Below are 14937 nucleotides of genomic sequence, written 5' to 3'. Positions count from 1 at the left end.
TGTGGCTTAGTGCTGCAAGAGCCATAAGCCAGAGACACTGGGTGGGTTTTTGTTTCTGGCTCTCGGTTACTTACTGGAAAATACGCAAGTGTTTTTATGGATGAGTGATTTGGTTCTGAAGTGTAATTGAAAGTCATGGTTTGTTTGTGTTGCAGTGCGGTGGAAACTCATTTTCTCCGTCTAGGGTCCAGCATTCATTTGCAAGGCTTGTAAGAAGTAGAATGCTATCAGGAAAGTTACTGGTCCTTTTCTGATCTGTCCTTTAGTGGTAAACCAAAGTGATTAATCTGTCCTTCTTTCTTGAGGTCTATGCTGGAAGCTGGGGGATTTCCTCCCCGATCACATCCCTCTTGAAGTTATGGCTTTGTTCTGGCCACAGTGTCTCTATTTCATGGATACAGCTCGAGTTCCTTAAACAAGTTTCCATCCTGCGTCTCCACCCGCTTAGACTTCAAACACTTCATAAAGCTTTGGATCACTTTTAGCTTAAATATTTTCTTTTATTCTTACATTTGTAAAGTAGGTCAGCCTTAAGTGTGACATTTTTTGTATAAAACAGCTTTTTCCAGGAGTTCTGTGGTTGATGAGTAACGGATATAAAACTTAAGTGTTTGATCATGACATTAAAACTGTAATTGATTTTGAGTGAAATGCTATTCTGAATTTTGTAAAGAGAATTAATGATTATGTTGGGCCCTACACCTTTTAGTCACCTTCCTGGTTAACTTTATAAAAAGATTTTACCAGAGATGTAAGAACACTGGCTGTCCTCAGAGAGGACAGGGGTATCGTTTGGACTAGATGGTCTTTCAAGGTCCCTTCCAACCCAAACTCTTCTGTGCTGCTGTGATACCATTTGGCAGCATTTTGGTTGTTAATAAAGGGACATGACAACCATATGACTGTTTTTTTCATTTTTCGATAAGAAACTTGTCTGTAGGTAAACCCCGGAGTGCATCCTGGAGAGATGCGTGTCCCTGAGCAGAAGAGGAGAGATGGTTTTGCTTTGAATTGCTGACCTTTGAAAATGGTTTATCCTTGGGGATGTTTCTGCGGTACCCCGGAAGGAATCAGACTTTTCCTCCCGCTTCAGACCTCTTGTGCATGTCAGAAGCATCTGCAGATTTCTTTGTACAGGGCCTTGGGTGCTGTGGGAGAGGACTCAAGCTTCTAAAGAAGATGGATTGCCTTGTATGAGCGCTTCTGCATGGGAGGATAACGTAGCATGAGCAGGGGTATCCAGAACAGCCGGTCCAAGAAAATTGTTTGACCCAGGAGCTGTGTTGTGCTTTCAAGGTGTTCTGCTGCAACTGCAGCCTGTGACTGATGGGCCTGTGCTCTGCTTTGCCCGCCCGTGTCTTTAACAGCGAAGATACCAGCTTATCCCTTCAGGAACCTTTTCCAAGCTGGTTACCTCTCCTGCTTGGATTTTAATAAGTGCTGCTTTTTAATCTGTGGTGAAGGGGTTTCTTGGAGGTAGCCCAGCTTTCTTGCAGCAAATCCAAGTTCATGAATGTAAGATTTAAATTCCTACCAATCTGTCTGTCATCCCGTTTTCTATTATGTAGCAGCCAATTAACCTGTAGCACTTCTTTATTTTTCTTGAAGAAAACAGCTTTCAAGGAATGTTCCCCTCTCCAAACACGACTTTCTTGGGTTTAGCCAGTCTTCAGAAATCCCACTTTGGTGCATTTTAGTTGCTGCGTGAGGAAAGGGGAAGTCTAATGTAGTAATCAATTATATAAATTTTCTCCCCATGAAGGGGAGGAGTGGATTTTCGAAGCGATTATATATTGCTGAAGCACAGAGAGGAGGCTTTGGCTAATATATATCCCGGCGTGCCTTGGATTCATAATGGTTCGGTCGCTGGCATTGTTGTTTGGGTCTCAAGATACTGGATCTGGCTATGGCAAAGCAACTTTATTGAAATAGCATGTTGGTATTTAAAACAATATTAATACTATATTTGATTCATTAAATATACAAAGGCAAGTTAAAGCGTTTCCATGTGTGCACTGTTAGTTCTGGCGGGAGGTTCTTCAGATGGTTTTATGTGGTTTCAGACAACATTTTAGCACATTCTTAAAATACCCACAAAAGCCTTTATGTAAAATCTCATAAAGGTGAACCACATAAAAATTATTTTTTTCCTGTTTCATGTCATTAGGATCAAAGTACAGTAGGTAAGAATAAATTTCCAAAAACCTTGTTTCGGTCCTTCTCTTAATTAATGTTTCATGCTCATAGCAAGCTCATAAAGTGGGTAATGGGGAAACTGTCTGTACACACTGTAATATTCTCAGCGGCTGCCAGTTCATTTTGAGTGAATTCACTTATTCTATATATGAATATTTTTTTTTAAGCAAACGTGGTCTGGAAAGGGACAATAGCTTCTGCTCTCTGGCCTTTGATTCACGCTGCAGTTTTGTCAAAGGAGAGGTCGCTTAGATTGGAACCGAGCTTCGCTGCGGGACTGAAATTCCCATTAACTGCGTTAACCCAAATCCATTTGTGAATTCCCCAGGGGATATAAAAAAGGTGTTTGTTGGTTTGTTAGGTTTAAATTGCCTGCTGGAAGTCTGGCTTTAGCATGCCTGTGGAGCAAAGGGCTTTCCTTTTTTAATGGTATATTATCAGTGGCTTGACAAATATGATAGGACAGTGGTGTGTATGTTTGTTATGTGCCCAGGCTAAGCTTGGTGATGAGTAGCAGTAGCCACCCATTAAAAAGAAAATTACGTTGTGAGTTAATGTGAAGTCATATACCCATCCTGGGGTCAACATTGGTTTTGCTACAGACTTGGATGCATGCGATTAAAAAGAATTGGGGCTGTTTTGGTGACTCTGCCTTCCTGAAAAAACATACTGGACTGGTCTGTAAGTGCACAGACTATGTTGAAGGTTACCTGTGTTGTTTGCATTAACTTCCCAATATCTTTTCTCTGACTTGTAAATAAAGTCCAAAATGCACAGTAAATCAAATCTTATGTGCCATTAACGACTGCTAGGCTTGTGGTTAGAGAGGAGGGGAGCGTGCAGGTGGGAGGGTGCAACAAACGTTTCATGTTGGTGATGAGTGAGACTTTCCTTTCTTGCAGAAGAGGAGAAACATGCAGTCACTTGCAGATCGATGGGATCGTCTCGGTCGTGACAGTAAGAGGCAGGAACGTAGAACAGTTTAACCTGTGTGACTCCTCAGCTTAGCTGCTGGGAACTGTCAGGCAGAGCAGCTCCTCCTGTCTTTGGATGATGAGCTTCTGCTCTGCTCCAGACAATGAATTCTCAGGTGTTTTGTCTGCTTTATGTATGTACTTGCAGAACAGCAGTACGTGCTCAGAGCAGGAAAAAAAAAGTGTCCAATGAGTAAAATTTTGTGTCATTGATCTTGTGGCTCAGCTGAAGTGGCATCTCCTCCTTTCCTTAGCTCTTTGCAGGAGATGGTGATTCTGTGCAGTGTGAGTTCGTTGCTGAGGTCTAAGAGTTCTGCGCCATGAAAGAGTATTCCCTTTAGCTCAATACTCCTAATGGCTCTTCGGTAACTTAAGAATGGGAATTGTTGGTAAAAAGCTGTGGGGGTCACAGTTTTGGTGTTCTAGAATCCAAAACTGCATCTTGTGCATCTTTCTTCCTACACTGTTGGGTTGCTTACCATTCTTTTAAAGTGTGTCTTCCATCTGGCACACAAGGAGTGTAGGCCTGGTGTTACAAAGAACGTGTGGGGTTCTGCAGATGTCATTGTTTTATTAGTATTTCTAGGCGAGTGTTTTTTGCTGCCAGCAACCTGAGATTTAGGTGGTCTGGCTTACTTTCTAGGCTCAGTTACGGTATACAATAGAATAACACGTAAACCTCAACAGCATCCCTTTGTTTCTAAGAACCTTGGTTTCCATTCAGCCCGATTTGTAATAAATCAATAAGCTTCACGCAAACTTTTGAGACAGCAGCATAAAGCGTCTTGTTCCCTTTTGTCTTAATTAGCAGACTTTGTTGTAAAGATCTTCCAGACTTTCCCAATAGCAAAAGGGGGGGGGGGGGGGGGGGCAAACTGTAAAATAAAGCCTTGCGCTCAGCCTGCTTTGTAGCTTGTGCTTTTACCAGCTGTTACAGTTAATTGGAATCAGAGGAATTGTTTGCTCAAGTACTGTAGAAATCTGTAACTAGCTCTGTTTCTCCCTAGACTTTTATTCTCCTTTAGAGAAATGTACAAATTTTTTTGTAATTAAAAGTCTTTGTATTGTAAAATGATTTAAACTGCTGTGTTTCTAGGTATGTTAACTGGTGAGAGTGTGCCACCTTAAAAGAAAAAAAATATCTTTGCTAGGATATAGAGATTCTGCTTATTTAAGATTATTATTGCTATCTGACTCTGGCTTGGATCCTGCTTACTTTTAACATGCATATTGGATTGCGTCCTGCAGGTATTTTGAAGGTGGAGTCTCCTCTGTCTACCTCTGGGATCTGGATCATGGTTTTGCCGGGGTGATCCTCATTAAGAAAGCTGGAGATGGATCAAAGAAGATTAAGGGATGCTGGGATTCCATCCACGTGGTGGAGGTTCAGGTACAGCCTCTGGGGCAGCTGATATACCCAAGTGAAAACAAAACCCAGTTAATTCCAGACAATTAACGAGCACAGGTGTTCCACTGAACAATGCAATATTGTGTTAGGGGCTGTAAACTTCTTTCCCCTGTTAATTTTTGAGAATTCCCTGAAGCAATTTGGATAGAGATAAGTCAGGGCTGTAATCAAAAAGAATCCCAGAAGAATTGAAAGTATGTTGCTTTCTGTGCATGTGATCCTGAGATTATTTTTTTTTTAATGTAAAGGTCTACAGATAAATATCACTAATTAGGTAATAAAAACAAGGTAAAAAGAGGTTAAATTGCTCTAACTAGATTTGCTTTGGAAAATTAGGGGAATGAGCACACTTAAAATGGCTTTTAAGAACCGGATTGTGCCGTGTGAGTGGAGTTATACGTATCTGTCCTGTTGCTTGTGGAATCTTCTGGGCCAGCCACCGTTTGGGTTTTGGCGGGATTTTAACCTTTTCTCTCTACCCCTTTTTGTTATCCTTCCACTTCTAGGAGAAATCCAGTGGTCGCACTGCTCATTACAAGCTGACCTCCACAGTGATGCTGTGGCTGCAGACTAATAAAACTGGTTCTGGTACCATGAACCTTGGAGGGAGCCTTACCAGACAGGTATGTCTGTATATTGCCACAAGCGTATGCTGCAGACCCGAGGCATGCCTTTCCTTATTTATATACCCAGTAGCCCCAGTCAGGCACAAAAAGTTGATTTTGTGAGGTGTTGTATAAACATCTATTCTCCTGCTGCGTATGCAGCCCAGTGAAACAGTTAATGCGTAAGTGTGTAATTGCCAGGAAGCCCCTTGAACTTGGCTTGATGGCAGTAGAGCTTTCAATTAAAAATATAAAACATGCAGTAGGAGTTCAGACTTGCTTTTAAGTCTTGGTTTGTCTTTCGGTATTCCTAAATCTTCATGCTTCCATATGTATTACCCAGATACTTTTATCTGTAAGATTTGCTCACTTTCTTACTGGAAGATTCCAATAGGATTCTAAAAATACAAGGTGACCTCTTTTGTTATGTGTCTCTTTAAAAAGCCAGCTTGGCCACTGTGAACAAACCTGTGTTCTGCATTGACTGTAGGGCTCTGCTGTTCTTGAAGACATCACTTATCTTTTCCTATTCTTTAGTATTTTCCTCCTGCAGTACCAAAACACCAATTTAAGAAATCTCTTAAAAAAAAAAAAAAAAAAATCTTCTAAACTTTTGGGATTTCTGTGCTGGTGTTAATTACTTAGACTCCCTCTTGAGAGCTGTTTTTTGCAAGGAATGTGCCAGACTGCTGGCTGTTTGGGCTGGGCTGCTCTCAGTCTCTGGCAGGCAGGATCTGCTGGCCTTGCCTCCACGGGGTGAAGGTGCCCACCTGCCAAAGGTTGCTGTCTCCCTGCTTCATGCCGCTGATGAATTGTGGTTGCTTAAGATCTGGACTGTGGAAATCGGTGAGTCGAGCAGAGTAATAAACTCTGGAGGACAGGAGGCGTGTTGTATGGTCGTGAGTGACTAGAGAGACTGGCAGTAGCTACAACTCCTTTATGAGACTTCCCAGGGCAGACTGTTGCTTTCGATACAAAGGACAATGCAGACTCTGTTAAACAGTCCGTGGTTTTGCACAGGTTTGAGCCAGGCGAAGGAAAGAAGGATCTGTGATTGCAGAGAGGAACTGAAGCGGTGTTAGTCTTGCAGTCGCAGAAGCTTGCCCTAGACCTAGGTGATTTTTTTTTTTCCATGTTGTCGATTTACAGAAGAAGCTGATGGAAAAGCGGCGCGGGGGGGAAAGGCATCTGGAGACAGTTTTGAGCACTGCATACTTTTTTAAAATTTTTGCAGTAATTACACCCGAGTTATGGTGACCCGGACAAATATTTAATCACAGGCCTTGCTAATACTTTAAATCATAGCTGTGAAGTGGAGGCCAAGGGCTTAACTCTGGCCATGGCCTTGTGGTGCGTGAGAGCCGTGCCAAGGAAAACAAGAGCCTGTTGAGGATGGGTGTCCTCAGTACACCTTGGCCTGAACTGCTAGGCCTTGTTTAGTTTGACTTTCATTCTCTAAGCTTTAGTGGGAGATTCATGCTTCTGTCATCATTTTAACAGCAGATCATTTAATTCATATGTGATGCATTAAAGCAGGGGCCTGCTTCCAATGTAAGTAACCATAAAAAAGCCACTGGGGTAATGATGCACTGCTTCTGCACAAACAATGGAAACTTGAGTTTCAGAATTTAGCTTTGGGCTGGAGATTTTCTGTTTGCAGATGCCATAGTAGGCTTAACGGGACAGGCTTCGTCCGAATCCACGGCAGAAAACGAAAATCTTCATGTTGCCTTGAGGTATGCCCTGTGAGGAGGAGCTGTTTGTCCTCAGCCATTTATTTAGCTGTAGCTGGACTAAATGCCCGAGCACAAGGCTTTTCCTTTGCTGTCAATCCAGTTTGCCACATCACCTCAGGACAGCAGGTTTTATTTTTACTTTTTGGTAGGCTTTTTATACAGTCTGCAGCAAACTTAGGCACCAAAAGTAGGTTTTAGCTATCTCTCGAACGGTAGGTTACAGTTTTACCTCGATGATATCAGTGATCTGATGTCCTAACCATAATTTTGAAATAGTTTTGTCCATGGTGAATGGTACATGGTTTTGGTCAACTCAACATTTAAGCTACTTGAGCACCTTTGATCCTAAAATGTGAATAGCAGATGTCCTTGTGTTTCAGTGGAAGCTTTTGAAGTGTTCACAAGCTTTGTAATATCCTGGCTTATAAAGTGATGGCAGAGAGAACCTTTCAGTGCCTTGAAAGAGAAGTCTGCTGAGAGCCATTACTTTGAAACCGGTTTTGCCTTGTAGCTGCAAATCGGGTATTTTTCGAGTGATGACTGGAATGATTAACTTGGTGGCCAGGAGCAGGCGCAAAGGAACAGCTAATGTCATGCCTCCTAATTCACCACCTCTGGCAGCGGTGAAGAGCTGGGCATGTCTCACATTGAAATGCTGTGGGGAGCGTTCGCAGCTTCATATGGAAACACTTGTTCAGTAATTCCCCTTCCTAATGTCTGTGGATTACGCTCGGTGCGAGCAGTCAAGCAATGCTGTTTGTTCTGTGACTGGGCAGCATGGTGGAGCGGAGCTTGGATCTGCAAGTAAGAGTCTAGAAATAGCCGTTCTCTGCTGTCGTCTCCTGTTGGTGAAATATTGTTGCCCTGCATCAGACACGAACGTTGCAGGGTTTGTTGCCTTTGTCAAGACTTACTTGGAAAAACTTGTCTTTGCGTTTCTTGAACATCCCCAGACCCTTGTTACTACAAGGCTCCCACTTGGGCTGTTCCTAAATGTTGTGCTGAATTTCTGAGAATAATTTTTTCCCTCTAAGGCGCCGTGTAAAAATTTGGCTATTTTTACACCTGGCTTGGGGCCGTGTGAAGGTGGGTTCAGGGTAGCTCTTGCTTAGAGGTCATGTCCCTGGCCTACGTCTGCTTTGGTGTCATGCAGTGAGAATTGACGTAGCTCTTCCGATTCATTGAACTGCTGCTTCTCCGTGGCTTTCCCAGTGCAGTTTTTCATGTGCTACAACCCGAGTTGTCTCTGCTTTTGTTTCCAAAAGTAACTGTACGAGCATTTTATGGTTTTGAGCAGACAGAATAAGGAAAATAGAGGGAGAGATGTGGTAGATGAAGAACTCGACCTGTTTTGGGAAGCTGAAAACCTCCTTTGTGTAACTTTAATTTACTTTACCTGGTGGTTTTTGCAAATGAGAACTTCAGGCTTTTGCTTTATCAGTTCAATTACAGGAGTTTCTTTAAACGAACTGAAGTCAGAGACTAATTCAAATAAAATGTCACATGATGTGTTCTGAACAGAGTTTTGGATTTTGGGTGTGGTTTTTTTTTTTTAAATGTAGGTTTTCAGATTCTGTCCTGATCCAACAGAGAAACGTGTGTATATGCACACAGAAGTATGCAACACAAAGCCATACGTATTGTGAGATATAGTTCTTACATAATTTGTGCGTATGCATAGCTGAGTTTTCTATGTGGATGTATATGCTTATCACGAGAGGATGGGAGAAGGCCTTAGCCAGCTCCACGCACGTAGGATCCATAGACCGTAATTTTGGTCTGAAAACTTTGGGAGTATTAAAGCTGTAATGACATCCTCATCCTGGCTACCTCGTTAGATGGTTGTCGAGGCAGTCCTTTTGTGTGGGAGAGCACTCATCTTCTGGCCTAGTGAAGGTTTTGTTCGAACCTTCAGCAGTATGTGGTGTTATACGTAAACACTGACACAGCGTGTGTAGCCGTCTGTTTTGACTCCAGAGGACGTTACAGAAGAACTTTTTGGTGGAACTGGAAGGAGAAAGCTGGGTTTCTTCTTTTTTTCCTCCCCCAAGAGGCGTGCAGTGTCAGATAGAGAACTTCTGGTTTTACACTTGCCTAGGCAAGGGTGCTCCTCCAGGCAGCCTGTCCTGGAGACGAGCCTGGATGCAACTCGAGAGCTGGGAGCTGGAGCGCCACGGGCCAGAGGATGGAGGAGGTAACTCGCAGCTCACGTCCGTCGCTGGCAGGCTGCAGTCAGGACAGGCTCTGAGGCTGGAATTCGGGCAGGGAAGGAGCGATTGGAGTGTTATGTGCCGGCTGCCCTGACTGGGGGCCGCAGGCTGAAGTGCTGCACGTCTGAGAGGAAAGGACAGGACACGCTGCCTTCAGTTTACCACAAAGAGGGCAACGCTTGCAGGGAAATGAAAAATGCCAGCAGCTTTTCAATTACCTTGCACATTCTCCAGTGACTGCAGGTAACTCCCACCCCCCTCCTGATTCAAGCCAGATGCTTGGCAGATGATTTTCTCTCTGACAGACATTCGGGTCCCGTCCTCTCTGTGTACATTGGAATCACTTGTGTCGTTTGCCATGGCGCTGTATTGCTTTGGCTGAATTTTGAGGTTTCATTAGGCTGCACTTTTATTTAAGGTAAGAGCAGCTGCGTGATCCTGTTACATTTTATGCAAAGTAGATGTAGCCTTCCCGATTTCTGGCAAATAGTCAAAACTGCACTTTGTTGGACAGATTTCTGGAGCCCCCTCCTTAAAAGCAAGACTAACAGGTGCCTTTCTGAGATCTTGGTGCGCACAAAGAACCTGTGTCTGCTTCCTAAGCCAGGATGAACATTGTGAGGAAGTGCAAGTTTGCAGAAAAAAAGTTGGCTCAAAACCTGTAGTTTATTTACATACGGAGGTGTGGGAAGGGGAGGATATAAAGTTGTAGGTGAAGCGAAACCTGGGATTTCAGATTAAAGCTGCACAGATGGGTGTTGATTTTCATACTTGAAATACTCCCTAGCGAAGGTGGAAGGTTTTGCAGAGCTGGATGAAGGCTGGTCTGTTGCAAACTGAGCTCCCCCTGCGTTCAGGAAGATGTACCCTGTGATATATTACTGCTCAATAAAACACCAGCAGAGACATTCTGCCATTTATCATAATAGGTAAATCCTCCGAGGCTTGTGCTCTGCAATTAGGAGAGTCGTATATTTCCATCAAGTTGAGCTTTCATGTAAAGGCCTATCCCACCGACTTCCAGATGTTGGAACGTAAAGCGGGGCATTGGGGAGTGTTTTATCACCGGAGTGATCTTCAGGTTGTAGTGGTGGCGATCCTCGAGCTCCCCCTCAGCAATCGTCCCGTTTCCTGGAGGTGCTGGCCCTTTAATTGCTAACCGAGGGGTATTTTAGGGTGCAGAGGATGGCAGAGATGTACTGAACGCTGATTGTCTGGGAAATGATTTCTGCTTCACAGGAAGATACGGATTTTACAGTGGTTCAGTTACGTAATAGCTGGTGTTAGAAAGAAGAGAGTAGAAAAGCTGAGCGTGTAAGGACCAGCGGCACGTAGCCTTGATGTAGCATCCCCGGGTTTGCTCGTGGTTTCGAATGTGCAGTTTGGTAAAGGATATGGGATACCTTTGGTTACGCTGGGTAGAGTAAATACAAAGGCCATAAAAGGGTGAGGCAAGTTCTCAGCTGATTCCTACAAAGCTGCAAGCTCCATGGAGCTCACAACCTTCATTTATCTAGTTACAGTTTGAAATAAGCGTTGGGGAGAGAGAGAGGGGCTAAATTTTGCCTCGCTGATCTCCAAATAATTCCGTGTATTTTCCACCTGGAGACTTAAGCCTGCCCACTGCCTGTGGCTTGGGAGCCTTTGGCTCGCATCGGTCTGTGTTTCATTAAAGAGATTTTCATGTCGCTCCGTGGCCAGAGCAGCTGTGGGTGTTGTTGTCAGTTCTTCGGAGCAAAATGGTGGATGAGTTTCCTTCTTACCTTTCTAGTATTTTTAGATGCCTTCATGATGAGCCCAAGTGTTTATCCAACTTATATTTCTCTCTTCGTATTAACTCTTCCTCCAAATTAAGTTTACAGAAAGCCCAAACAGCTGCTCTGTTCCATGCAGGAAACATCCGAAGTGACCAGCCAGCCATCGAGAGCTTAATATACCCCAAAGCGAGTTCCCCTCTGAGTCAGACTTGCAGCAGATGGCTGGGGAAATGAGGCACGGAAGCCAAGCAGCGTATCTCGAGCGGGAGAGGAGCGACTGGGCCCTGTAGGTCGGACTTGGCTCCTTCTGGAGCGCTAGGTTTTTGGCTGAGCTCGGCGGCAGATGGGGAGTGACAGTGGGAAGATGAGCTGCTTGTTAACGTCGACTTAGAGTGGAATTTCCCCTCAAAGCAAATGAACCCCTTGATTTAAGCAGCTATAGCCTTTCTGCTTCGGACCCTGCAGTAACAGCCGCTGGAAGGAACCTTTTAAAACTCCCGACAACGCTGCTGTGTGTGGAACATGGCTGCTGACTCCGAACTCCATTAAAACAGCCTCTCTCGTAACATCTGGGCTTCTCTAGCACATAAATGTTTTCCTTCTGGCAGCAGTTTTTATGGAGATGTAATAATATACGTTTTGCAAAAAAATAATTCTATTTTCAGATTCTGCTGCTTACCAATGAGCTGGGCCTGGCCAGGTGTGGAGGAGACGCAGCAGGGAGCCTGTGGAAGTAACAGACCTGCTGCCAGCTCCCCGGCTGCCCCAGATTTGGTCAATTTGCTGATAGTAACATGTATATGTGTGTTTGCGTGGTTCAGATTTATATTCTCCCTGTACTGCAACTGGATCTGTTCTCCAGGCAGCGCGTCTCCATTACATGTAAACAATCTGACTGCAATCTGAAGGAAAAAATTAAATGTCCTTGTTCTCTTTCTCCCCCTCTTCTAGGTTATCTTTCGCCTTCGGGCTTCCAACTAAATTACATGCTTTCCCAAGCCTGTTAGGGACTTGGCTTATTAGAAGAAACCTGTAGCTGGCCCAGATTTTTAAACTCTACCCTGAGGGAGGGATATGAACAGATGGATAAGAGAATTCAGTGGGATTAGTAAAACCCTTTGAAGACAGTCCTTCCCACTACATTTTTCTCCCAGTTTTGTTTTCATGCCATCTCAGCACATCTTGTATCAGTTGAGGTTCCTGGGACTGATGTTCGTTGTTCAGCAGCTTGTCTGCGACTAGCCAGAATTTTCATCTCGAGAACTGGGGAACGTAGTCTTATCCGTGGCGCAGACCACCAATGGCTGTGGCCTCTGGGTGGACGTTCTGTGGGGCAGAGCCAGACGGAACAAAGCGAGTATTGCATCCTGCGGTGCCAGCTCCCAGCTTCTAGTCTATGGATATCTCACCTGGTTTGGCTACCTGTCTCCTCTCCAGGTACCACACTCTTCCAACTCTCAATTTCTACAGCAAAAGGCAGTCTGCTGCTTTCCCCCCATACGTAATGGCTTTGTACGTCCTTCCCCCTGGTAGTTCAGTAAATGTTGGTTCAGCCTTTTGGTCGAAAAAGAACAACGAACTACGAACTGCCAAATTTCTCTTTCTGTGTTGTTGCAGTAGTTCAAATCATCACCAGTCTTGCAGGTAGTTGCGGGTTTTGCATTGCCTGCACCTTCCCTCGCTGCTGGAGAGTAAATAATGCCGAAGGTGTCGTTTAACAGGCGATCTGGAGAATGGAAAACGCACCCCACGTGTGGTCGGAAGTAGCGTTTGAGACGAAGATTAAAAGGACCAGCAGTTTTTGCAGGGATAGTTCACAGCTGTTCAGCTGACAGCACCATCCTTGTGTGCGTCTCATCAACAACAGCCTTGTTTTCATATCCCCATGCTGTGCTGCCTGTGTTAGATGTTCGCTATTGTAGATCTCCTGCAGCCCTGTAGTAGGTAGGGAACAACAAGTTTGTAGTGCCTGTCTACACCGGGGATCTACAGCAGGGATTTAGTTTGATTCATGGTTTTTATTACACTCCATTTCTGTTATCAGCGTGTGAGCCTTTGTCACGTTCTGGGAATTTCTCAGGACGTTACTGATCTCTTTGCATGTTGAAGGAGTGTTTATGGGAGGGTTTTGAGACACGCTTCTTCCATCCCTCCTTTGGTCAGGAAAGCTGCCGTGCGTCTGCTTTCAGATTTGCGTGTTACCAATGGACACGTGTCTTTCCTTTCTAGATGGAGAAAGATGAGACTGTGAGTGACTCCTCTCCGCACATAGCCAATATTGGACGCTTGGTAGAGGTAAGTGCCGTGCAGCCACCGCAGCGTGAGCCTGCTGCAGGTTCTCGTGCCTGTATTGGTCCCGTAGCAAAGACTTGTGTTGCTTTTGTCTTTACGAACAAGTTACTAGTATTGTACGGAGTCTAGTTGTGTAAATGCTGCTCAGTGCTGATGGCTCAATACTCCTCCTAGCACGACTGCCAGTCGTTTGTAGATACAAACCCCACCAGTCTGCGCTTTGTCTCCTGCTCGTTACAGCAGTCACCTCCCTGTAAATTAAGTAGTCCTTTCCCTGAACTCATTAACAATTTCTTGCCCCTGTGTTTGCTTCTACAGTTGCTTTGGGGCAGAATTATGTCAGGTTGCGTTATACAGAACAGTCCCTTTCGCTGAGAGTTCAGGGTGTATCAGGTGTTTATTAAATCCGCTGGAGGTGGGTTTAGTGTTGGATTTTGTAGCAGTTGTCAGCCACGTGCTCAGCACGCGGAGGGACGGGTGCGATGGCGTGGGCCGCTCGGGGGGGCTCTGGTGCTGTGCTTTGCGGCTCCATGGCACCCGCCTGGATGACGGTGTTCTGGATTCCCTTGATCTTTGCAGCTGCTTTGACAAGAGAGGAAGGAATTCTCAGCTACAGTCACAGAACCACTGAGGTTGGAAAAGACCTTTAAGAGCATCGTGTCCAACCGTTAACCCGGCGCTGCCAAGTCCGGTGGGGAGCTGGGGGGGTTCAGCCTGCAGAGAAGGGGGCTCAGGGGGACCCTCTCGCTCCCTGCAGCTGCCTGACGGGAGCGGGTAGCGAGGGGGGGTCGGGCTCTGCTCCCAGGTGACAAGCGACAGGACAAGAGGGAACGGCCTCAGCTTGCACCAGGGGAGGGTCAGGTTGGGCATTAGGAAAAACATCTTCACCGAAAGGGCTGTCAAGCGCTGGGACCGGCTGTCAGGGAGCTGGGGGGGTCACCACCCCCGGGGCGCTTAAAAGATGCGTGGATGTGGCGCCTGGGGATGTGGTTTATAGACTAATGCGTTTTTTAAAGGAAGTGGGAAATAAAAGAAAGGCAGGTACTTTTTTTTTCTTTTCTAAGTTTTTGGCTTGAGTGAAAATGACCTAATGAAAAACACTGCTGCTTTACAAGGTCTTTCTCAAAACTGTTTGCCGTGCAGCTTTAACGAACGCATTGCCAGCTGAAAAATTCGCAGTAACCCGTAAGCGCAAAGCGATTGACCCGCTGGTTGCGTGAAGTGACTGACTTGCCACTCGGGGAAGTGACAGGCGAAGGTTGGGGTGAAATACGTTTTCCTTTTCCCAGGAAACCGATAGCTGGGCAGAAACTGCCCTCTTGTGGTCCGGAAAGCTGCAGCCTAGGGCCGTTAACGGGGAGGAGAGGACTGGAGTAGAGCTGAGCCTTCGTTCCTTTGATAAAAGCAGAGAGAGGGTCCGCCAGCCTGCTGTGAGGATTTAAATAGTAGGAACACACCGGGTGGAACCGTGCCGTGGCGAGGGTTGTACGCCAAGGTGAACACGTAACGATGTGCGGAAGGGCGTAAGCGCAGCGATCCCGGCAGCAGCTGTTGTGACTGAAGCTCTGCTTTCTTACTGTTCTTTCTTCCAGGACATGGAAAACAAAATCAGAAGTACACTGAACGAGATCTATTTTGGTAAAACAAAGGACATCGTTAATGGGCTGAGGTAAGGGGCTCTCCAGCCGATGTCGGACCCCCCCGCGCTCCCCCGCGGTGTCTGTGGGACTGTCCCCAGCGCTGAGCTGCTTTTGTTTGC

At 45.4% G+C, this 14937-nt stretch overlaps 1 protein-coding gene across 3 annotated transcripts in view; it reads left to right on the top strand.

Moving 5' to 3' along the window:
- CAPZB (capping actin protein of muscle Z-line subunit beta) overlaps positions 1 to 14937 on the top strand; it is a 61062-nt gene that overhangs the window by 42691 nt on the left and 3434 nt on the right. For all 3 annotated transcript variants that reach the window (XM_037379223.1, XM_037379222.1, XM_037379224.1), the window contains exons 5-8: positions 4419 to 4560; positions 5085 to 5201; positions 13116 to 13181; positions 14771 to 14847. In XM_037379223.1, the coding sequence (XP_037235120.1) occupies positions 4419 to 4560; positions 5085 to 5201; positions 13116 to 13181; positions 14771 to 14847 (402 nt within the window). The remainder of the gene's footprint in view (positions 1 to 4418; positions 4561 to 5084; positions 5202 to 13115; positions 13182 to 14770; positions 14848 to 14937) is intronic.

Source organism: Falco rusticolus, chromosome 3, assembly GCF_015220075.1.
Source record: "Falco rusticolus isolate bFalRus1 chromosome 3, bFalRus1.pri, whole genome shotgun sequence".
In the NCBI taxonomy this organism is placed as follows: Eukaryota; Metazoa; Chordata; class Aves; order Falconiformes; family Falconidae; genus Falco; species Falco rusticolus.
The sequence above is the reverse complement of the archived record's forward strand: the minus strand, read 5'-3'. Positions and strand labels throughout refer to the sequence as shown.